We start from the raw sequence: 25,630 nt of genomic DNA, 5'->3' as shown, positions 1-25,630 counted from the left end.
GTTCAATATAGTGCCAAGAGTACGCCTGCATGTCAAGCCTACCTGGTGCAGATATCTCACTTCTGAAACTCAAGTTGTGACTGTAAACTTCTCACCTGTCAGTTCTTCATCCTTCAGCACTCGGATCTTCAGTTTACCTGCTGACAGCTGTTGAGGCAGCATAGAGAAACAAATCAGCTCTCAGTTTACCAACAATCCTACGCAGTGTTCAGTTTTGTGTGTATTTGTAGGTATAAACTACTGTATGTTCATACAGTAGTATTCAAAGGAGCTTGCAAAGAAAAGCGTCTGGACTTCTTTAAGTTACTTGAAGACGTTTCACCTCTCATCCGAGAAGCTTCTTCAGTTCTAAGGTCAAATGGTGGAGAGTCCCAGATATAAACCTAGTGGGAGTGTCCCCCCACAGAGGGACAAAAGGACCCCCTGATGATCCTCTAATCGCCTGAGCCAAGGTGTGGAACTGGGTGTGGGTCCCAATCAGCCAGAGTTTCAGGTGAGTTCATTGTGAAACCTGGCCCCACCTTATCATGCGAATTCCTGAGGTCAGATGGCCCAGGGTGTGAGTGGGCGTTAAGGCGTCTGGGAAGGGATCTCAAAACTGGATTATAGATGGCAGAGAGTTGGTGTCGTAAACCACCGCCTCTGTTCAAAGATGGCCGCTCACAGTGGACATAGATGGCTTCTTTCACTCCTCTTTCAAACCATCTGTCCTCTCTGTCCAAAATGTGAACATTGGCATCCTCGAAAGAGTGTCCTTTATCCTTAAGATGCAGATGGACAGCTGAGTCTTGTCCTGTCGAGGTGGCTCTTCTGTGTTGTGCCATGCGCTTGTGAAGTGGCTGTTTGGTCTCTCCAATGTAGAGGTCTGGGCATTCCTCGCTGCACTGTACGGCATACACCACATTGTTAAGTCTGTGTTTTGGCGTTTTGTCTTTCGGGTGAACCAGTTTTTGTCTGAGTGTGTTGCTGGGTCTGAAGTACACCGGGATGTCATGCTTGGAGAAAACCCTCCTGAGTTTCTCTGATACACCGGCTACATAGGGGATAACAATGTTGTTGCGTCTGTCCTTCTTATCCTCCCTCGCTGGTGTCTGATCTTCTTTTCTGTGCCTCTTTGCTGACTTTAAGAATGCCCATTTAGGATAGCCGCACGTTTTGAGTGCTTCCTTTACATGTTTGTGTTCCTTCTTTTTCCCTTCAGGCTTAGAGGGAACATGTTCTGCCCGGTGGTGTAAGGTCCTGATCACTCCAAGTTTGTGTTCCACATTCCTTCAATGTGCACAGCGCAGTCCAGGAAAGGCAAACAGTCGTCCTTTGTGTCTTCCCTGGTGAACTTGATGTTTTTATCCACAGCGTTGATGTGCGCAGTGAAGGATTCCACTTCTTCTTCATTGAAGAGAATGGCAACCTCAACATCGAAGTTTACCAGAAGCCCACACACACGGACCAGTACCTCCTGTTTGACTCCCATCACCCTCTGGAACACAAACTTGGAGTGATCAGGACCTTACACCACCGGGCAGAACATGTTCCCTCTAAGCCTGAAGGGAAAAAGAAGGAACACAAACATGTAAAGGAAGCACTCAAAACGTGCGGCTATCCTAAATGGGCATTCTTAAAGTCAGCAAAGAGGCACAGAAAAGAAGATCAGACACCAGCGAGGGAGGATAAGAAGGACAGATGCAACAACATTGTTATCCCCTATGTAGCCGGTGTATCAGAGAAACTCAGGAGGGTTTTCTCCAAGCATGACATCCCGGTGTACTTCAGACCCAGCAACACACTCAGACAAAAACTGGTTCACCCGAAAGACAAAACGCCAAAACACAGACTTAACAATGTGGTGTATGCCGTACAGTGCAGCGAGGAATGCCCAGACCTCTACATTGGAGAGACCAAACAGCCACTTCACAAGCGCATGGCACAACACAGAAGAGCCACCTCGACAGGACAAGACTCAGCTGTCCATCTGCATCTTAAGGATAAAGGACACTCTTTCGAGGATGCCAATGTTCACATTTTGGACAGAGAGGACAGATGGTTTGAAAGAGGAGTGAAAGAAGCCATCTATGTCCACTGTGAGCGGCCATCTTTGAACAGAGGCGGTGGTTTACGACACCAACTCTCTGCCATCTATAATCCAGTTTTGAGATCCCTTCCCAGACGCCTTAACGCCCACTCACACCCTGGGCCATCTGACCTCAGGAATTCGCATGATAAGGTGGGGCCAGGTTTCACAATGAACTCACCTGAAACTCTGGCTGATTGGGACCCACACCCAGTTCCACACCTTGGCTCAGGCGATTAGAGGATCATCAGGGGGTCCTTTTGTCCCTCTGTGGGGGGACACTCCCACTAGGTTTATATCTGGGACTCTCCACCATTTGACCTTAGAACTGAAGAAGCTTCTCGGATGAGAGGTGAAACGTCTTCAAGTAACTTAAAGAAGTCCAGACGCTTTTCTTTGCAAGCTCCTTTGACTACGATGACCTGGATGACTGAGAACCTTCACAGACATACAGTAGTATGCAGCCTTAGTGTTTACATTGCTGTATTTTATAATATGTGAGCAAATAAATGAATAAGTTACCTCATTACTCTGCTGTTGAGAACTGACTTGAACACAGTGACTTTGTCCAGAAACCAAGTTTTCACATTAGTATTAGGAATATCAGTCTAGATTATGGTTACTGCCTCTAGCATCTCTTTTTTCCCCAGACGTGTTCCACAACCACACTCTTTTACAGCTGAACAATTAAAAGTGGCTTTAAAATTTGGAGAAGACTGTTTTTTTGCTTTAGATTTAAAGACATCTGCATTGCACCCCAAAGATCTAGCATACATCCAAAATACACATGAAAACAGGATTCAAGACACATTCATAATCCTAACGTCACAAACTGAAAAACAGCTTTTGGACAATAATGCTTATACTGTATGTTAGTTTTCAGTTGTAATTAGCATGCAAACAAATGTGGCATGATGTTTAAGAGTTAAATGTGTTTTATTCTGTCACTCTAACTCACATAGGAAAAATTTGAATAAAAATTAAAGACATATAAATATAAATATATTTTTTATCTTGACGGTACCTTTTGGAGCTTGCTCTCTTTGTCCTTCTTGGAGCCATATGAGAGAGAATTGCTTGTCATAGAACCACAATGTCCAGATGCCCATTTAATCCTTTGTGAATGTCTAAACAGAGGGAGAGGAAGATTTTTCTTTGTAAATCAAACAATCCTATTAATTTGACCATGCATATCTCATCAACAGTTACATAGCACTGATTTCTCAAAAATGACAGAAAAAAAACTGCCTGAGTCCTTGATTTGTCTTGTTTATGCTTTATATCCAAAAAGACAGACTCTGATGACATTTGTTCTACACAAGATCTGTGTCTGCAGCTGAAAAGTAAAATCCAACAGAAATTCCCTTATGCAGTGTCTTGGGGATTCGGTATACCTTTTCATGCAGCATAGAGTAAATACCAATAAGTAACAATGAATGCACAGATATCTTTACATGTGCAAATTGACTTTAAAAGAAGTCTGAACACCGTTCTCAGATTGTATTATACGTGATTCGATTTCGCAGAAACAACTGACACATCTTCTTATTCCTGTATTTTTATCAGGGTGGATGTGAACAGCTGGCTGGATGTAACAACACTCAAAGCTAATGTATTTTAATCTGTTGAAGTTTCCCCATGGGGCGTGAGTATTTAATAATATTGTCAGGCATTAAGATGAGGAGAAGAAATGTAGAAAAAATGTCAGCAAAATACGGAAAAGGGTATAAAACCTGAAGTTTCATACCTTAAATCTCTCAATATTTTTTAAAGAAATATAGATGCAGATTAGTTTTATTCAATTTTAAAAATATATATATTTTAAGAATTATTTTTATTTTTAGAGAGAAAGAGAAAGTAGTGGCTCATGCCTCATGCTTTGCTTTATATTGCATGATTTGGTCTAATGCAAAAGGATATTTGCCTACAATATTACAGCACAGAAGGAAGTTTAATGAATGAATTCATGAATAAATGTTACATATGTGAATAAGCTTATTTCAGCCATCTTCCCCTAGTAAGCTGGGGAAGGAGGCTTAACCAGCTGCTACTTGCAGGCACTGTGTATCAGGTCACACTGTGGGAAGCTGTGCATTTGGATTTTTTTGTGCCTCTCAGTGTGTGTGTGTGAGAGAGAGAGAGAGTGTGTGTGCATGACCAAGGGTTGAGGGCATGAGGCAGTTGTGCGTGTGGTGCACAGAGTTTCTATAAAAGTGTCTGTTGGGTGCTGCAGACAGCAGGGGTTTGAGGAGACTCACAGCTTCCGGGAAAAAGCTGTTTCTGGCGTTGGAAGTTCTGGATCTCAAAATGTGAAACCTCTCGTGTAACGGGAGGGGGTTGAAGAGGTTGTGGAAAGTAAAGCCATTGTTGCATCTCTTCTTTTGTGAATGGCTATAACACGGCAGCCCCAGGTTAGATTCTCAAGCTACTCTCTCACCCCATGGAGCCAAGTAGATTCTCCCCCCCCCCCCGCCCTTTCCTTCTGTCCAGGTAAAATCAAAACGATGTAGAGTGCAGATTACATTCTTTAGTTAGGTTCATATGCAAACTGGAGGGAGCTGAGCTTGGTTTTATATCTGGATATCTCGCTTTAGGCAATTCATGACAGCTGAAGTCGGTACTATTGGGTAGTAATCATTCAGACACGTCACCAGTGAATTCTTGAATGATAGCTGTGGACATAAGGGTGAGCCTGCACAGGGAGATGTTAAGATTGTTAGCACATCCTCCAGCTGGTTTGTGGATTCCCATAGACCACAAAATAGAATGTCTTCACCACCCATTGCCTTGTGATGCTTCACTTCATCTGTGATTAGGCGGGGGGCCTGTTCATCTTTCTGCAATGATGAGATAATCACAGTATGTATGAAGGTTTCTGGGTTTATAAGAGAGGATTCTATGGCTGTTGTAATTCTGCGAGGTTGGCTGGTGGTTGGCTGCGTTTCTTATTGATATTTTTTTCTGTTTATAGATACATGTAATTTTTCTATCATGTGTAATAATCTACTTTCCTCCTTTTCTCAGGTGCGTGTCTTAGCTACATACAGTGAAACTGAGCAACTTTGCTATTCTTATCAATGCTTAGTCTAATAAACTGTGGTTCAAACATATATACAAATAACAAAGCAAGGAAGTTACTGCTATGACTGCTAGCAGCTATTAATGGCTGAAGAAGTGCATACAATTAAACAGGGATGTTTTTCTTTGTTCAAACAAAGTGCATACACAGTTTTAATCATTGAGGAAAAAATGCCATTTTTCTATCCACAGGTAGAATTTGTCTTGCTTATCACCAAAAATTAGCAGTCTTAATCCATTACCTGTGTAAAGGCACTGTCCCTTATTTTCAATAAGTAAGTGCACATCTGCTATAAGCAAATGTGACATTTCCTCCACAAATTTAGTAGAGGGTCATGGTATCTGTATATTCCTTAGTATCAATACTAAAGTGGCTGTAAAACTAAACATGTTCCAGCATTCTTAAAGCAGTTGGGTAGTGTTTCTAGGGCTCTCTCAGACTTCCCTACAATTCTCTGGCAGATATGTCTATTTCAGAAATGCAGTGTAAGACAAATGAACATTTAATATGACTTACGATATATGTCATCGCCATGCACGGTGCTGTGAACAAAATCTATTGTCTTATCTCCTTTAGTTGCAGAATTCACATGCTGGGATCACATAACATGAAAGGTTACAAGTTTTTGCACACAAGCATGGACACAGTTGCATATACAAAATTAAAAATGAGCACGTGTGTATATACAGACACACATAAGCATGTGGATACAGTTCACATACACACACTAACAGGACACGCCTGTCAGTTGGAGAAAGTGAAGAAAAGAGGGATCCTCATTTAGATGTGAGTTATTCATGCTCATGTTGTTGAATTATTTATGCTATTTATGCTATTGTGATGTCAGGCTGTCTTTGAAAGAAGTTTATTTTGGATTGAGCTGGCAGCCTGTCAAGGCACAGGAAGTCAGAGTCTGAAAATATATGTGCGTGTGATGGCAAGAGTTGCCAGCAACCCTGATGCCGTCGCTGTGCTGTGCTGACACTGAGGGTGGGCGTCAGGTAATCATCCTCAAGACATCACCTAGGCAACTGGACTGTCGCTAAGGGAGACAGTTGAGGCACACCCCTGTCAGTGCAGGATGACAGGGTGTCCCTTCAGGACAATCAACCTGGAGAAACAAGTGTGTGTGTGTGTGTGTATGTGTGTGTGTGTGTGTGTGTGTGTGTGTGTGTGTGTGTGTGTGTGTGTGTGTGTGTGTGTGTGTGTGTGTGTGTGATCTCCCTTACCAAAGCTCAAGCTATCTAATTCACACAGAGACAAACTGAACTAAACCTGGAAGAACACACTTCAAAATAATAATAGTATAACACATTTTCAGAAGCAACCCAACCCAAGTCTTGTAGCTAACAGATTAATCGTTTGTTTGCTTGCTTGTTGCTTGGCCAGTCCTCACTCTTCTAAATACCTTCAGAGTTGTTTGAAGATAAGAATGTCATAAAGGTTAGGTTAAGCTGTAAAATTTAGGGTTAGTTCAATTTAATTAAGATGATTCTGGGAAAAATAGACTGACATATACTTAAACACGCCCAGCTATCACCTTTATCTGACCCATCTCAGCCAAAGTGAGAAATGACAACATATGTGCCCCTCTTGCACACACATACACGTGGGGCAAACCCTCTTTGAAGTCCAATGCCAAAGTAAATGTGTGACATGAGAGAACAGAGAGAGAAAAAAAGAAAGAAATAATGGATTTCAGCCCAGGATGAGTAGTATCAGGTCAGGAGGTCAATGCACATGTACGTATCACACAAACTAGGGAGCCAAATGAAACAAAAAAGAACAGGGATAAAAGACGGACAGACAACATAATGGAATAGGCAGCAGATAGGGCGAGAAGCAGAGCAAAGAGAGAGCAGAGGAAACCGGAAAAAAGAAACCTCAACCATACTTTTAGATAAGATGAGAGCTTGTGTCTGTGAGCCGTACGGCCTAAAGACAAAGCTACATTAAATCTGTGGCTTGGGCAGGCCACAACAGAGAATGATGTACTACGTTTGCCCCAAGCTGCTGCTCTGGCTTTATTATCGCCTGTGTACCCTTCACAAACTGATTATACCACACCTCCTCTCAGCAAACTGAATTTGTTCACCTATTCTCTGGGTGCATACAAGAGAGAAAAAGGGAGCAAGCGAGAAAGAGAAAGAGAGAGAGAGAGAGAGAGTAGGAAGACTCTGAGACAAAGATGAACAATTCATCTACTCCGGGAGCTTTGCGATCTAACAGACAGAGAGAGAAAAACAGAGTTACATTACGCTGCACAGCCTGAAAATAAATCACAGCTTGATATCTATAATAAAGTGTTGTCAAAGATACACTTGGATGTTTTGGTGAAAAAAAGGGGGGAAAAAAGACAGGTAAGGAAGGAAGTTGGGAAAATTTGGGTAACCTTCACATCATACCTGAAAACAACTAATTAAACAAATTAGCCAAACCCATCTTTGTCTGCTTTCTGCTTTATGTCAGTGAGAGACAAACTAATGAGAAACCATTTCATCTTTTTCATTAGAGGTGTACTAATTAATTGATTCAAATTGTTAAGCTGGGTCTCACATCGAAGCCACTGCTGTATCATTGCACACAGCTTTCAGAGAAAAAGTAGGAGGGAAATAAAGTTAAATTAATGTGACGTTCAATCATAAAAACTGAGCGGGAAATGACTGTGTTTCACTGTAGTACTCAATAAAGGCACTTATTAAATGACTGTTAGTCTGCAGTAATGTCTTTTCAAAAACTTCTACAAACCTCTGCTTGTCGAGGCTGCAGACTAACAGACGGCTTATAGTTTTTTCACCCATCAAAAAAAAAAAACAACAACTCTACACTACACACTAATTACCATGAAAAACCTTGCTATCGGGTTAGATACCTATTTACTACTGATACCAACAGTGTCATCTTTGCCTCCATCTGAAACACAAATATATACAGCAGTGCTGCAGACAGGCAGGCACACAGCCACTCCCCTCACTAGTAGTTGAAGTAGTGATGTTCACAACACAGACAAATAGTGTCGGAGGAATTTCATGGGGTCAGTGAAGCTCCTATTGAAATATTTAACAGACAGCGTTAACTTTTGCCGTTTAACTATTAGCACCTGGTAGCGGTTAATAATGAAATGGTAACATTAATGTGGCAGCTAGGCAGCACATGTTATCAGACACAAGTATTTGTGTCTAAAAAAATGTTATGTTTCTCTTATAACCCAGACTGAAGCTCAGAAAAGTCTACCAGCCACAGGACAGAAACAGTGGGAGTCTACCTTACTAACTCTGTTTGATCAGCAATGAAATATGGTGCCAAGTCATAAGAAGCATAGAAAACAAACAGACCTGTAGGTGAATACATTTGCATGGGCCAGGATTGATCTTTATTTTATTTTATTTTATTACTACTTTTTTTCTCTATAGTATCAAAATGGTATTAAGCATTTTCTTAGGTATTGTTATTGAGTTTGAAATGCTAGTATCATGACAACCTTATACAGTGCATCAAAGAACCTGGGTTCTGTAACCAATATATGGTAAGAAAATTAACTTTCTAATCGATCCTAAGTGGCAGAGTTCTTCCTTCCCATCGTTTCCAGTATACAAAAGCCAAAGGTGATCAGAACAAAGGTGTATTACTCGAACAACAGGAGTCAGCACAGAGAAAACTGTTTAATGAAACCCCTGCACAAGGAGAAGACATTGCAAATAATTGCTAATCATCAGTGGTCTTTCTGAAAATTAACTACTTCCGATCTAAATTAAAATGAGAAAATATGTCTGAATATTATGTTTTTTAAAGAGCTCATGAGATACCTCTAAACAAAGACACCCAGAATAAACTATTCATTTTCACACTATAGTTAGGCAAGCAAAGTTGCTCTCCTACCTTCACACTATTCCCCATACTATAAACAACCTCTTACTTCATGTACTTTTTTACAGCTTGCTCACACACAAATCAAAAATCTTTCTGAACTTACTTATAGAGTATGGTGTAATATGTCAGAAACACAGAGCTTGAACAGAATTTTTGTGGCACAGTTGTGTGTCTGATTAAGGAACACAAACCAGAAAGTACAAAAAAAAAACAAGAAAAAAAGAAAGGGATAAAAGAAAGAGAAAAGTCTGTAATCCACAGTGTTGAAACACATGCATAACATTATTTATAGCCGGCCAGGTATCAGAATCACACACAAGCTGACGCTCTCACATCTTGTTGTATCCTAGGGCTGGTGGAGTGTAAATGTTGCAGTATTTCAGCCTGACAGAAAACACTGTGTTTATGTGCTTATCATTTGAAAAGCCTGGGCAAGAGGGCCCTCTTCCCATACTGATGGCTTCTTAATTAGACCTAGACTTCCAGTAAAACAAAACAAAAAAAAAAAAAACCATGCAACACCTTTCCTGAAGCGATAAACACGTTGCACTTCCAGGTGGTGATGTATGAATCAAACCAATAGCAATCCATCATGAGAAATGAGCGCCTCTCGCCATACTCTTAATCACTGATAGTGTAATTAGCTCTGCTGCTTTTAAAGTGTATTTTCACGTGTGTGTGTATAGTTTTAGAGTGGATATTATTTAAAGGATTCAGTGCCTAAAATCCATATTTTGCTCTCACTAGGGCTTTCCCTGAGCTATATAATATTCTAATAATATTACACGGTTCTCCATAACTATACATAGGTAACACAACTCAGACGTATTAATGGACATCTCATTAATATCCAGTGTTTGTTTTCAGGCTATAAATTAATTTTCTGTTCATACAACTAGGAATGGCTCACAATAATGAGCCAGGTATGTACAGTATATATCATTTATAGGTGTTTGTGTGACTACAAAGGTCTCGGGTTAGCAACAAAGCTCAAACGTTGTCAAGAACACATGAATAACATTAAAACCAAACTCAGCTGGATTTTTGGTAAATAAAAAATCTAGAATATTTAGGTTTTAAATGCTTAACGGTATTATGCAACATTCAGAACCAATGGATGTTGCACTAGAGAAGAATCTCACACCAAAACAAAGTGAAGCAAAACAAAAATAGTCAAACTGAAGCCTTTTAGCAGCTCACAGGGCTCTCTATCTTAAAAGCCCAGACCAATGTTGACTCTGCTTTTATCTCTTTCTTTGTTGGAGGACTTTTTAGCCAAAAATTGTGATTTCCTGTGTCTAGCAAGATCTGAGTTGCCTTCGATGGGAATACAACTGTACACTTACATCTCATTTTTAAGAGAGACTGTGACTTTGGTAAACCAATACTGAAAATTAAACCCTATAAACAAAAAACCTCAAACAAAATATATTTAATTATCATCTATATAAACCTGATATTTTGGAGCTCTTTTTTTCTTTTAACATGACAGAGTAATAACTTAGCATTTCTGAATAGCAGGCAGCTGCTTCCATCTCTTTAAAGAGTGATTTTCAGAGACACTGAAGTTCTTTTTCACTGTTACCACTTTCTCACCGTTATCACTGCCCTGTCCAATTAAAATTAAATAAGAATATAAGAAACTTATTTATAGAAAGAAATGAAAGCGTGCAAATAGCATTGTATATACTGTCAGTGACTCTCTATATCCACTTTCAGTTAATCTAAGTAGTTGTGACAGTTAATGACATGGTGGAAACAAATATAGACCTAACTAAAAATATTACATAAATAATGGGCTCAACAACATCCCATCAAGATAAATCCATCCAGGACAGACAACATCAGGACTTTGATTATAATCAAAGTAAGGCGAAAATATAAATGGGGCTAATGACCAGTGATTTATCTCTTTCAAAGCTAATTTTAACATCAAAAATCTTCCCACTGTATTTTTTTCTCCTTCATTTTACTGTTGCTCATTCTTATGTCTTGTGCATCGTCTCTCTGATGTCGGTTGAAGGTTGCTCCACTGACCTTTTGCATGGGCATGAGCTAACTTCATCTATGACTGGCTTTTTCAGTTCCCTGACTGCTTCTTTATTCCTTCCATAGCAACCTTTTCTTGACCTTTATAGTTAGAGAAGTCGCAGACCTCCCACTCTCTCATTTGGTGTCTACCTCTATCTGTCTCTATTACTCAGTGTCTCTACTTTCTGTGTTGCCTGCTCTTTTACAGCTGCTGCAACTTCTCTGCCTCTCGCACTACCTCATGTCTCTCCATTAGTCACCTGCTGTGTCTACGAAGTTGCTATATTTATTCCCCTTTTTCTAGTTTCCCTCTTCCATTTTTTCAGGATGCTTTCTTGTGACATTTTGACATTTTTACACTTTTGCTTTTATTGGATAGTGGCAGCGGAGATAGACAGCAAGTGTGGGAAAAAGTGCAGAGGAATGACATGCAGTCGAGTTGAACTGGTGCATTTTTCACATATGTTCCAACCATTTCACTATCTAATCTCTGCATTCCCTTTATGCCCTCATCCTGACTCTTTAAATCTTACCCAATATAAGTTAAAAAAGTTGCCATCCCAAAAATAAAATACTGGCATCTGCCAGTGCTACCCCTCAGCCTACTAGTGGATACACCTATGGTGTCAATTCCAAAAGCTTTAGATCAAGGTCACTGAGATTCAAACTCATCTAACATTTTCAATACATACACCTAAGGTATGTACTGAAAGCTATTTCGCCAAATAAATTTAGCACCATCTTTGATATACAGCTGTTTCACATCCACATAGCTGACAGGAGATTTTATTGATGTTTTGTCTGTGTTTTACTTAAGGTTTAGTTGTACTACTGGTCACTTTGTTAGAAAGAAAAGAAAAAAAATTCAGTTATATGAGTAAATAATAGTATGTGAAAAATACTCAGTCCTCTTTTTTATGTATACCTTTTGAACTACTTGTTAATGCAAATAATGCAATCTAATCATTTAAGCATGTAGATATAGTCAAGACAACCTGTTGAAGTTCAAACTGAGCATGAGAATGAGGAAAAGAGATGATTTAAGTAACTGGGATTTTCCCACACATCCATTTTTGGGGTTTACAAAGAATTGTCCAAAAAAAGAGAAAATATCCAATTGGCAGCAGTTCGCTGGGAAAAGATTCCTTGTTGATGTCAGAGGTCCAAGCAGAATGACTAGACTGCTTTGATCTGATGGGATGAACTAAAATAACCACTTGTTACAACTAAAGTATGCGGAACAGCATCTCTGAACACATAACACATAAGACCTTGAAGCAGATGGGATACAGCTGCAGAAAACCACACTGGGTGGCATTCCAATTTGCACTGAAACTGTAAACCATTATCTAGTTTTACGAGTCTCAACTACTTCTGCAACATTCGTAATAGTGTGGGCGATATTTGTACCTAATAATATGGCTAGAGGACTTTTCAAGACTAAATGTGAATGGAACCAGGCTGCCGTAGTACTTGTTACGATAAAGTGTTAAATTGCTAAATGGGATGATGAATGAAGGTTGTTTATGTGGTTTCCCATAGTTATTTATTTATTTATCTAAACAGCTGAAAACACCCAGAAAAAAACAAATGTAAAGTAAAGAAAATACTCCACAGACAACATAAGGAGAAGTCTCTCTTCAGTAAGCTGAAACTTGATTCAGGAAAACAAAATTCCCTCTTCTGTGTTTTGTGTTACAGCTCATGCTTATTCACTACACTATCTTCCGTTCCCCTCTCTCCACCTCTCCTGTGTTTTTCCTGGCGTCTCACTTGCATTTTCACTTTTCGATTTCTCCAAATCACTGCCCTTCTAGGATACAGTCTGTAACACTAATACTCACCCTCTTTCCGCCTTCTCTTTACTGATGCTGTCTTTCAGCCGTTGCAGTTTCTCCTCTATCTCCCTGCTCTCACTGGCAAGAGTCGTGGTCTCCATTTGCAATTCTTGCAAGTTCCTATGTTAACACAAACACACCCACATATAAGCAATCAATTAACAACAATCAATAATACAAAGGGCCTACTCCGTCAGATTGGAGACCAAGGCTTTCATCGATAACTTCAATTTATTTTCACCACTAGCAGATCTCTTTTGCTATGAATAATCAATACATGCAATCAATTAGTTACTGGATCAGGGCATCACCAAGTCAGGCATTAATTTATTCAATTACCGGTTGGCAAATGAGAAACTACAGTAGGAGTATTGAGCAATATTAGTAAAAAACAGAGCAAAAAACAAAAAAAAGAATAGAGTCTACCAAGAAACACAGGCACCACCTCACAACAGTTACCTTGCTTGAAAGTCCATTTTGTGAAATAGCGATTCTCTGGATAGAATTTGAATGGTTACAGATGAAAATAGGATGGGAGCCAAGGAACAATAATGGGCTTCTACCGAATGCCTTAAATCACATCATTGATCTTATCTCATCTTACCTGGCATTGAGCTTGACAGATTTGGCCTTGTTGTTAGGAAGCACCACAAAGTCATTTAAATTCATGGTTCTTCTTTCTGGTGGCTCAGGTATTCTTCTCCAGTCTTTCGCTGTGCTTTTTACAAAGAGTCTCTGCTGCAATAAAAACCCACAGTAATGGCATAAAACTGGATATCATGCAGGGCCCAAGTTAAATCACACACAGCCATAAATGAATACTGCCACGGTGGAACGAGCAAAATAGCAGGGATGCATTTGCCCAGAAGAATAGGAAGTTAAAACAAGCAATCACGTATATTTAAATTGCATCTGACGAATCTAAATGGATGATAAATGGTTTGGGAGCAGTAAAAGACGACTAAGAAAATTAGCCGGTAAGGCAGGTTTGATAAAAGCAATACAGCCACACCTGCTAGAAACTCAGTAGGTAGAAAAAGTGACATTAGACGAGCCATTTTGTTCAAGGTGGGTAGTCTCTTAGCAAAAACACTGACATTTCACAGGCAATTTTAAAAACATAATCGTATATCCATAGGGTAAAATTAGAATATTGATGAAAAGCCACAAACACACCTATCCCAGAACAGATGGTTTTCCGGGATTTGGGTTTTTTGGGTTTTTTTTTGCTTTTTCACTTGAAGCAAATTTGTAAAAGATTCAATGCCAGGAGGAGAAACAAATCCCTTCAGGGTTGCATCAGGAAGGACATCCGGTGTAAAGATCTGCCACATAAAACATGTACAGTGGTTAGCACTGTTGCCTCACTGTGGCTGCAGTTAGTGGGGTTAGGTTAACTGGTGATTCTAAATTGACCATAGGCGTCAATATGTATGTGAGTGTGAATGGTTGTCTGTCTCTCTGTTTTAGTTCTGCGACAGGCCGGCGACCTGTCTAGGGCGTACCCTCCCTCTCACTCTTTAACAGCTGGGATAGGGTCCAGCCCCTACTCCTGTAATCCTGAGCCAGATAAGTGGAAAAGCATGGATATGTGAATGGATAAAACATGCAGTGACCTCTTGTAAATAAGGGAACAACTGCAAGGAGCTATAACAAAGCTAAGTTAAATCAAATGCCCACTGAGGAACACACCAGCACAATGATCCAATTTGCCTCCAGAGTATGGAGTGTATTCAGTGAATCCCACATCCGCCACAAACCAATGACATATGTTCAGGGACAGACAAAATTAATTAACGTTAAATGTGATTTGACTGTAAATTCAATACCAATAATAATAATAGTAATAATAATAATAATAAAATATAAATAAAAAGGTGTTGAACACTTCGCAAAAAATGTTGACGTCATAAAGGATTTTGACAGCAGGCAGGGGGGGAAACAATCCAGTCACCATTACGAGGGTATGACGTATGCTCCTGTAAGCTCATGTTAGACAGCGACAGTTTTTACAAAGGGTTTAACAGAGAGTAGCTGGTCTAGAGAGAGACATTTGACTGGGTGAAGCTAAATTTACTGTCTCCTCCGAGCCGTATAGTAAAGATGACACACACACGCACACACAGTAATGCATTTGTTCACACCACACATCTCTTGTAGTGTCAGCAAAAGCGCAGGTGTACTAAATCCCATTAATTAGATTAGCTTCTGGTATTTTTCATGCTGGCTCACCGGAACAACTTACTGGGTCATTAATGGAACTCTTAATGTTTTTAATCCCCCCTGTGCTTTTCCTACGGGACAAAATGACTACTGTGAGACCGGTTTATTTAATATTAAGACAGTAACCGTGAAGCTCATGTGGCATGTGACGGTAACTGTAGAACAGGCTAACTTAAACTTCACAGGCTGCTGAGAATATGAAACTTACCCAAATCGCTCCGCGGTTCTTTTCAGAGTTATCTGCTTCGGATAATTTATCAACCTTTTTTTAGTTGTTAAGCCAAAAGGTCACATTTACATGACATTTATTGCAGGTTTTCGTCAGGAGCGCTTCTCCTCTGTAGTCGAAACGTTTCTGTTAGGTTACTATAGCAACTTACGCCTGTCTCGCGATAGGTTGACTGGAGGCGGTTTTGCTCCGTATATCCGTGTTTGTTTGTGTTTTGGTTAACTTTTTCCCCGTTTGATATATTTAAAAAAAGGAATTAGGCCGTGTGTATGTGCTTTTGTTTGTTCCGGGAATAAGCATTGGATTCAAAGGCAGCAAATTCCCCTATTGCTTTGATAATCATGGGTAGTGGGAATTCCCGTCTAATTAAAATCCTTAAAGCATCAAGATAAAATTTTATAGCACTGATTAGAGCTTTGAACCCTCGTTATTTTTTTATTTTTTTTATTTTTTAGCTGACTTTGGAGTTGTCTTTAGTAATCCAAAGACGATGATGTTTAAATATTTCATGTTGACAAGCATTAGAGATCAGAAGCAAAATAATTTCCCATTAGCCCATAAGATAAATGTGCTGGGTTGAATTTGGTAAGACCAAAGTGAGGAATATAGTTTGTGTCCCCACAAGAGTGCTTATTTGTAAGCAAGAAACATAAGTCACTATGTAGCCACTTATTACATTGCTATGTGTAAAATACAAACCTGATGGAGTTCTAACATTACAATGTCACTAACAAGAAGGTTAAATGCCAGGTTAAAAACACAGAGTTTTAGTGCTTTTGCAACTTTAAAAATAGAGTACATATTACATCATACATACCACAGGTAATATATGTGTAGCCTATAAAGGATCAGCAGCACTAACTGTGCATCAAAACAGAAAAATCTAGTATTAATTAAGTGAAATTCTACATGTGATTCGTCTGCCTTTTTAAAATAATAACTGTATTATTGATTGTCATTATCATTATATGCCTTTGAGATGTTCTTGCCCATAACAGTACAGCCAGGCATTCATCCAGCCTCATTTGTATTCCAGGACAATAGAAACTTTTTGACGATTGCAAAAGCACTCATCTACAGCAAGCGATTCCTCCACCTTTACTTTTTCTTTTTTCCTTGCGTCTTTATCCTTCCATGCCGTCCTTTTCCAAACCACAGGACAATTATGGTTTAGCACACCTCCACCTCATTCCTAAATCCTTTCTCTCTCGTTTGCTTGTACTCCCTCCTTTTGTCTGTTTCTCTCTTCCTACATTGTTGGCATATGACCTATTGCTCCTGCCATCAGGAAAGTGTGGGTGTATGACTTATTGTACACGTGCCTCTGTGTGTGTGTGGGGGGATGGTCATTTAGGGTCGTGACCCTCCAGCTGGATCCTGTCTCGGCTGCTAAACAGTGACTCCCTCCCTCTCCCGTTCTCTCTCAGCTCTGCCTGCACAGACAGCAGGGCGTGCAGTGGAATACAGATGAGCGGACGGATGGGAGGAAGAGAAAGCAGGAGTGAGGGGGGGAAGCGAGGTGCATAGAGCTGAAGGGAGCAGGTAGAGAAGGGGACAAAGCAAGAGGCCAAAAGGCACATGGAAAAGCAATGCAGGAGAAGTAATGAGAGAGCAACAGAATGCATGCAAGGAGGGCTACAACACCAGAGCAGTTGCAGGAAAAGGACAAGCACTGTGCTGTGAAATGTCAGGGCTATTTAATTCATTAGGAGGCAATGATTATGGCACTGTACTGAATGTCATCTGCTGGGTTAAACCTTCCTCAGCAGGCCCGTGCTGGATATATATATTGAATGTTTGGCTATGGTTGGAAACCTTTTATCAATGACATGGTGCGAGAAACATAGAGAGAAAGAATGTAGTCAGCCAGCCAGCCAGAATCAACACACACTCTTTTGTGTGGGGCTCCTGGCATGCACAGGAGGTTTGTAGATAATCCTACAAGTATATTGATGAAATAATGGAGAAATTGTTAAATAACCTTGAAAAGGTTATTTAACAGCTTTCATCCATTCATCTTCTATACCTGCCTATTCCTATTCAGAGTCACAGAGGGAAGAAGACTATCCCTGTATTCACAAATGGAAAGAAGGTCACCAGTCTATCATAGGATTAACACCAGGCACATTTAATCTTCTATTTTACCTGATCTGCATGTTTTTGAACTGTGGGAGGAAACCAGATCACAGGAGAACATCTATAGGACTTTCTTGCTGTAACACTCGGACGCTGTCGGCCTCAATAACTAAGTCCCTGTGTTGCCCCTCACTAAAAAATTGACAGTATAGAAAACTTTAGCCTTATGCTCGTTCGATCCTGACCTGAAATTGTCTGACCAAATCAGCGCAGCAGTCTCAAAATTGAAAAGAATATAGGGTGTATTACCTTAAGTCAACCAAGATCAATTCAACTAACCTCCAGTTAGAAGGAGCATGACATCAGATTATTATATCACCACAACAAAGCAGAGAAAAGTTACACAAGGAAAAAGATTTTGAGAATCTGACGTACAAAAAAACAGAATACTGATCGCGTTTCATGCTTTCATACTTCACAAAGCCAATTACTTCATAGGTTGCCAGGAGTAGGGAGTATCTGGATAGCTGCAGCTCACATGTTGGGATACAGTCTATAGACAATGAAAAAAAGGGAAAAATTGTGAATTGTGAATCTGTAATGTACCAAAAAATGAATAGATAAGTCAGTCTTTATGGTTCTAAGGGAGCACGAGAAAGCAGTAAAAGACACCTTTGCACCTGTTTAAGCCATAATGTGTGAATGTGTGTGTGTGTGTATATATATATATATATATATATATATATATATATATATATATATATATATAGATAGATAGATAGATAGATAGATAGATAGATATAGATATATAGATATATAGATATACATATAAATTCATATTTGCAATTAAACATGGGTCCTGAAATAGGTCCATGTTAGTATTCTGCAGACATTGCTCATGCAACAATCCTCTTGACCACATATAGAACAGTATAACACATAGTAGAGATCAAATGTTTATGGTTATATATATATATATGATTATTATAGAACTTACACTCACTGGCAACTTTGTTAGATATTGTACATTTGTAAATACCCGTTTGGCTCATCTTTTGCTTGTTGCAGCATAGATTCAGCAAGATGCTGGAAACATTCCTCAGAGATTTGGGTCCATAATGACATGACTTCATCACACAGCTGCATCACACAGATCTGTCAGCTGCACATCCATCATGTGAGTCTTAAAGTTCCACCACAGTGCAGTGAACTGATTGATTGATTGATTGATTGATTGATTGATAATTTATTTCAACATGTGAACAATATACAAGTACATTTAGAAAAGAAAATAAGAAAGAAAAACTGAACAAATTACATACAAAAAAAATTATTAATTTACATGTTGAAAGGGAGTGGGAAGAAGTAAACACTTATTTAATCCCACCTCTTTGCCATAAATTATCAGTTAATATCTAGTCAGCTTCCTTACTGATATAATTTGTAATAAAAATAGTGAACAGATTTCTGATATACTATATACTATAATATCACATCATGAGTTGGTTTTTTTTTTAAATAGAGACATTCACTTAATTTAAATATTTTCCTTTTCTTTATAGTTCGAGAAGATCATACTTTTATAACTCTTTTTGAACAGTTTTATGTTTGGACATTGCTTTAATTCCATATTCAGACTGTTCCATAGTTTCACTCCATGAACAGAAACACAAAAGACTTTTCTTGTAGTACGTACCTTCATTGTTTTGAAGTTACAAAAACCCCTTAAATTATAACTTCCTTCTTTCAAAAAAAACCATACTCTGAATATTACCTGGCAGTTCTTTATTTTTTGCTTTGAATAGAATTTGTGCTGTTTGGAATTTCACTAGATCGTCAATTTTCAATATTTCAGACTGCAAAAATAGTGAGTTTGTATGTTCCCTATAACCTGCATTGTGGATGATTCGAATTGCTTTTTTTTTTTTTTTTTTGAAGAGTAAAAAGTGAATGTAATGTGGTTTTATAGTTATTGCCCCAGACCTCTGCACAATAGCTTAAGTATGGTGAAACCAGTGAACAGTATAGAATATGAAATGATGTTCTGTCGAATACCTGTTTTGCCCTGTTTAGTACTGCAATGCTACGTGATACTTTGGAATGAATATATCTTAAGTGAGCTCTCCAGTTAAGTTTTTCATCTATTATTACCCCCAGAAATTTATTTTCACTGACTCTTTCAATATCAACACCATTTATTTAAATCTTTGCATTTGTATTTAAACTACTATTTCCAAATAACATAAGTTTAGATTCAAATGTAATGATAATTTATTTTTATCAAGCCAGAACTTCACTTTACTTATTTCATTAGTCATATCCTCCAATAAATTCTGCAGATCATCACCAGGGCAAAAAATGTTTGTATCGTCAGCAAAGAGAACCATTTTTAATACTTTGGACACTTTACAGATGTCGTTAATGTACAAGTTGAAGAATTTTGGACCCTTGGGGTACACCACAAGCAATGTCCATACATAAGGAACAACCACCATTTATTTTCACAAACTGCTTTCTGTCACTTAAATAACTCCGAACCCAATCTAAAACTACCCCTCTGACACCATAACGTTCCAGTTTTCTTATTAATATATCATGATCTATAGTGTCAAATGCCTTTGTCAAGTCTATGAATAACCCAGCCACATATTGCTTTTTGTCTGTGGAATTTGTGATGTATTCTATTGAATCTAATAGTGCCAATGATGTTGATCTGCTTGATCTGAATCCATACTGACTCTCAGTGAGTAGTTTATGTTTATCTGTAAATTTTTCGGTTTTTAAACAGTTTTTCAAGAACTTTTGAGAATTGAGGTAGTAAAGAGACAGGCCTGTAGTTTGTGAAAAGGTGTTTGTTTCCAGATTTGTATAGAGGTATAACTTTTGCTATTTTCATTCTGTCTGGAAATCGACCAGTTTGAAATGATAAATTACAGATGTATGTAAATGGTTTTATAATAGCCTCAATGACTCTTTTAACCACTATCATATCAATATCATTACAATCCAAAGATTTCTGATTTTTACATTTTTTGACAATTTCAAAAACTTCACTTTCATCAGCGGCTGTGAGAAACATAGAATATGGATTTCTGTCTATCAGTGTATCCGATTTTTCCTGTGCTTTCCCAGGATGAGTGATTGTTCTTGCTAAATTTGGTCCAGCTGTTACAAAGAATTCACTGAGACTATTTGCCACAACATCCATATTGTATTCTTCATGGTCATTACAAATTAAATACTTGGGATAGTTCTTTTGTCCAGTCCCACGTTGTATAACACTGTTCAGGATTTCCCATAATCTTTTATTATTATTTCTATTTATATCTAATTGCTTCATATAGTATTCCTTTTTACTAAATCTAAGTATATTAGTTAACCTATTTTTATATCTTTTGTATCTGATTTCAGCATCTTTAGCATCTCAAAAATGACAACTCATTGTCATTTTTGAGAAAACAATTTCAGATGAACTTTGTGCTATGATTAATTATTCTGCTGGATGCTGCAATCAGAGAATGGGTACACTGTGGTGATAAAGGGATGGACTTGGTCAGGTAGGCTGTGGCCTAAATTATGCCCAGAAAAAAACCCCAAGATCATTACAACACCAACCATTTATGCAAAGCAGGATGAATCCATGATTTCATGTTGTTTACAAAAACTCTGGACCCTGCCATCGAAATGTCCAAGGAAAAATCAAGGCTCATCAGGCCAGGCAGTAGTTTTCCAATCTCTTGCTAATTTCCAGATTTGGTGAGTGAGTTTAAGCCTCCGTTTTCTGTTTTTAGCTGACAGGAATGCCACCCAGTGGTCTTCTGCTCCTGTGGTATGTATATTTCAAGACTTATGCATTCTGAGATGCCGTTCTGCATATCTCAATTGTAACAAGTGGTTATTTGAGTTACTGTTGCCTTGCTATCGGGTTAAAGCAGTTTCGCAACTCTTCGGAGAACTGCCACTCACTGGACTCACTCATTTTCGGACTGTTGTCTGTAAACCACAGAGATAGCTGTTGGGAAAATCCCAGTAGCAGTTTCTGAAATACTAACTAAACCATGCCACATTCAAAGTCACTTCAGCAGGTCATCAGATGTAACAGGACTCAAACCTTTTATAAAAGTCCAACTATTGTCTCATCTGTCCACAGAATGTATTATATTCTGTCATGGACTATGAAATGCGTTGGACTCAATACTATTACTATTGAATGTTCACAGGTGTTTTTACAACTGGATGAGTAACATAATCTTGAGGCAAATGTTGTAGAAGTGTTGGAATTCAAGGTGTGGGATCACAAACAAGCTGGTTCAGGATCTTCTTTTTCTACAACAGATTCTCTCAGTAACACGCCAGGATTTTCTCTGCAGGGAAGTACTCTTCAGCCTGTTATTCTCAGTGAATACACAAGTATTAAAGTAACTGTTTACTCATATATATTTGACTGCACATGCCAATGATGCTATTTGTTTAGAGATTTTGCATTTTAAAACAAAGCCAATCAAAAGTGCAGACAGGATCCTGCATTTTATGATAAAACTCACATAATCTCACAGCTCCTTCATTAAAACCCAAGATATTGTTAACATCTGGTAAGAGCTATTTCAAGGGCTGAAACAATCATTTATTCTCACAGTTGTGTGGAACATCCAAAAGCAGGTCCTTCTGAAAATAATGAGATTCCTTCTTTCTGAGGTTCTCATCACTGGGAGAAAAAAAACCCTTTTAGGCCACGGCTGTAAAGAGACTTACTCGGTGGACATGCCAATCTAAGAGACGTGGGCTAGATGAGGAGGAGGCAGATAGGCAAGAGCAGCAAAAGGGGATTAGCACCATCACTATAGGCCACAGTGATATGAGAAGCATGGACAGGAATACAGTACATGTGCAGATCCTTGACATCATAAAGAGAGTCCAGTATATTGAATATAATGAGGTCTTCATCCTCTTGTGACTTGCGGCTGAAGGTCCCAGTGGGTGAGTGATTAGTGTCCATACAGTGTGTGTGTGTGCATGTGCATGGGAAAATGACTGTCTGTCTCTCTCAGAAATATGAATATGGTAAAGTATGTGGCATGTGTGCTCTAGACCAGCTGTATCTATCTAAGAATCATGAACATTCAGTGACCATAACAGGTAATAAGACTATTTGTCTTGCATAGCTTTACTAACATACAGTGATGGGATATATGGATTGAAAGATCGATAGGAAATTAGAAAGGAAGAACAAAAGGGGAGGAGACAGAGTGAGTGACAAAGAGTGAAAGCAAGAAGAGCACAACAGAGCAGTAGGAGGGTATCAAAGTGTCAAGATCTGATAGGTAGTCACTAGATGTCATTGAGGAAGACACAGAGAGGTAATGAGAGCTGTGGCAGAGGGGAGAGAGGCTAGAGGGCTGGACGCAAAGGCCAACTGAGAAATTGAGAGGTTGAGTGTGGAAAGGAGGAAGAGAGGGGGGGAGATGGATGAGGTGCAGGACCTGAAGGCACAGAAAAGAGAAGAGCACCAAGGAACGCACGTGAGTGGCTCTTTATCACGTGAAGCCGCTTAAAGCCGATGGCTGTGTGTCACATATTCAGACGGTCACGTTCGCACGTTTGCTGCACAGAAAGTATGGATACTGTGCAGTCAAAGTGAGCCGCATGAGTGAAAGCAAGGCTGTAAAAGAAGAGATGTGTCAGGAAAAAGCAAGAGTCACATCTGCTGAAAAAGATCAAAAGCAACTGGTGATAACAGGAGGCAGGCAGGCAAAAAACAAAGACAACCAGGTAAAATGTGCTTAGAAAGCCAGTAGAAGGAATGGAGTGAACCACAATCCCCTATTGGACAATGATAAATTGCTCATTTTGGTTTGAGTAGAAGGTTTGACAGTAACACTGGCTGCCTTGTTAAAGCCACGGCGAAATAAAATTGCGTGTCATTCCTTTTTTATGTTACTCAATTTTATTATAGCTATCCAACTCGAGGAAAGAGTGAGTGTGACAGTAACTGCTGTGTGGAAATCTGGGTCAGACATGACGTTTAATAACCAGGGAACAAGCTGATACTGTTTGATCACATCAGCCTATTGTTCTGCCATGGATTATAGAGACAAATGGTGGCATGAACAAGATTTAGAATAGACAATTTTTCCCCTCCAATGTCTGTAAAACAATGTGCGTGGGAGCACAGGTAAAATTCCTTTCACTGGTGTTTTTTTTCCTGCTTGATCGCTCCTGTGCACCCTCTCTCTCTCTTTATCACACACCAGCGTATTTTTTTGCAGCCACAAATACACACCTGAGCATAAGCACGCGCACAATCCCAGCAGTCCATCACCGAGCTGTAACTCCACTGCCATCTCCAGGTCATGTGTGGAACACATCCCGGATTGATTGGAACATAGTGATGAAGAATGGCTGTTGGCTCTATCACAGCTATCATTGTGATTTTATGCACTGAGCATGTTGACTGCGGGCCGGGGAGGGGAGTGTTCACCACTCTCAGGAAGCACACGCAGATTGTTCTGGGAAAGGGGGCTGCGTATATATCACAAATGACATGACATTTGTTTGCAAAAATGTGTTTGTCATAATCACGTTGATAATGTTTCATTTCGTCCTGTCTTGCAAAGTGCTTCGTTGAGAGGAAAGGTGCAGAACTCTGTTTTGGAAAGAAATAAATCTCAGATGATGTGGGTGACCAGCAAGAAACATGTTGATCATGTATGCCTGCCTCCACGCCTCGGTGGCTAGGTGTGCCCCTTTGCATAACTATGGTCAGACCATATGCTGTATCCACATAGCAACAGCGTGTGACTAATGTATTGTCTGTCTGTTTGATGCAGCTGTTTGTTCCCATCCATTTTTTTACCGGTTTTGCACATTTTGTAATGCTCTTGAACATTCGCTCCACCGTAGATGCTTCTAAAGATATTTTTTTGAAATGCAAAGACTTGCATGAACACAATGTGAATACACACCTATCCCATCCCTGAGGTTTATCTGAGCCAACAGCACAAAAGGCTTTAGCTAAGATTAATGCAAAGACTGAAAGCAGGGGGAAATAGCTATCCTGGCACTCTTCAGAGTCTCCAAATCCACCTACTAGTGCCTTTGGCCCCACTGTTTTACACATTTTACCCTGTAAGTTTAAGATATAAGGAAACAAAACTGTAAAAACAACATTTTTTGAATTTAGGATAGAACTGCATATTAGAAGTATTTCTTGGCTGACAAGGTTCATTATTCATGCGTTGACTGCTTATAATTAATTGCAGTGAAAGTTGCAAAATGTACAACTGCAAGTTCCAAAAAAACTGCAAACCTTTTTGCACTTTAAAGTAGTGGTAACAATTTTTTTGTGGTTAGCTGCTGCCGCCTACCAATCGGCATGCTAAGCTGTGCCAGTTACCTCCTGGTTACAATTAACAGTCAACAGTGGTATCAGTCTTTTTTAACCATGTTCATTTTCCCAGAAATCTTTAAGGAACATTAAAGTGCATTGCAGTCAGTGAAGTTATTCATTGCACTACCTCCCAGGCACCATCCTTTTGCCCCCCCCCCCCCCCTTTTTTTTCCCCTCCTCATATCATCCATGTAAATCAGTCAACTACTGTTAACTGCTGTTTTGCACTGTGGAATTGTATTTAATTGGCTTTGTTGATCATTTATACAACCCACACAGTAAACATACTACCTGATTTTTAGTTAATCATCCCTTTATCAGGCTACACCACCTGCTAATGCTGATTATTTATGGATTAATGGCCATCTAAGCACATATCTTTCGCCACACATACACGTTCACCCAAACAAACCCGGCTGGAATTCAGACACACGCATCCTTCTGCTTTTCATCTTTATTTATTATCTGGAATTATGTTCACGAAGACGCGTGCGCGCACACACACACACACACATACAGTATATAGCACACACATGCATACATAGACACAGCACTTGGGGATGGACGGTTTCTGTCATCGCAGCACTTTCCCAAACAGGCTCTGATTAAACAGCAGCTTAGAGCGCTTTAATTTCATGGAAGAACAGACAGCGAGAGAGGGCGCGATGGAGAGAGACAGAAAGAAGGTGTGTGTGTGTGAGAGAGAGAGAGAGAGAGAGAGGGCAACAGATGTATGGACAAGGGAGAGAGGAGGAGAAAAAAGGTGCCGGGTAGGGGGGCTGATAGGAACAGAGAGAATGAAACAAGCTGCAGCAAGAGAATAGATTGA

At 39.4% G+C, this 25,630-nt stretch overlaps 1 protein-coding gene across 1 annotated transcript in view; it reads right to left on the bottom strand.

Moving 5' to 3' along the window:
* Positions 1-15,498, bottom strand: part of zbbx (zinc finger, B-box domain containing) — a 102,477-nt gene extending 86,979 nt beyond the window's left edge. The window contains exons 1-5 of the mRNA XM_085184389.1: positions 15,318-15,498; positions 13,491-13,624; positions 12,893-13,006; positions 3,093-3,195; positions 96-147 (exon numbers count right to left, since the gene is read on the bottom strand). Of these exons, the coding sequence (XP_085040515.1) occupies positions 96-147; positions 3,093-3,195; positions 12,893-13,006; positions 13,491-13,555 (334 nt within the window). The 5' untranslated portion in view covers positions 13,556-13,624; positions 15,318-15,498. The remainder of the gene's footprint in view (positions 1-95; positions 148-3,092; positions 3,196-12,892; positions 13,007-13,490; positions 13,625-15,317) is intronic.
* Positions 15,499-25,630: the final 10,132 nt, after the last annotated feature.

This window comes from Neolamprologus multifasciatus, chromosome 14 (genome assembly GCF_963576455.1).
Source record: "Neolamprologus multifasciatus chromosome 14, fNeoMul1.2, whole genome shotgun sequence".
In the NCBI taxonomy this organism is placed as follows: domain Eukaryota; kingdom Metazoa; phylum Chordata; class Actinopteri; order Cichliformes; family Cichlidae; genus Neolamprologus; species Neolamprologus multifasciatus.
Note: the sequence above shows the minus strand (reverse complement) of the source record. Positions and strands in the feature narration are given on the sequence as shown.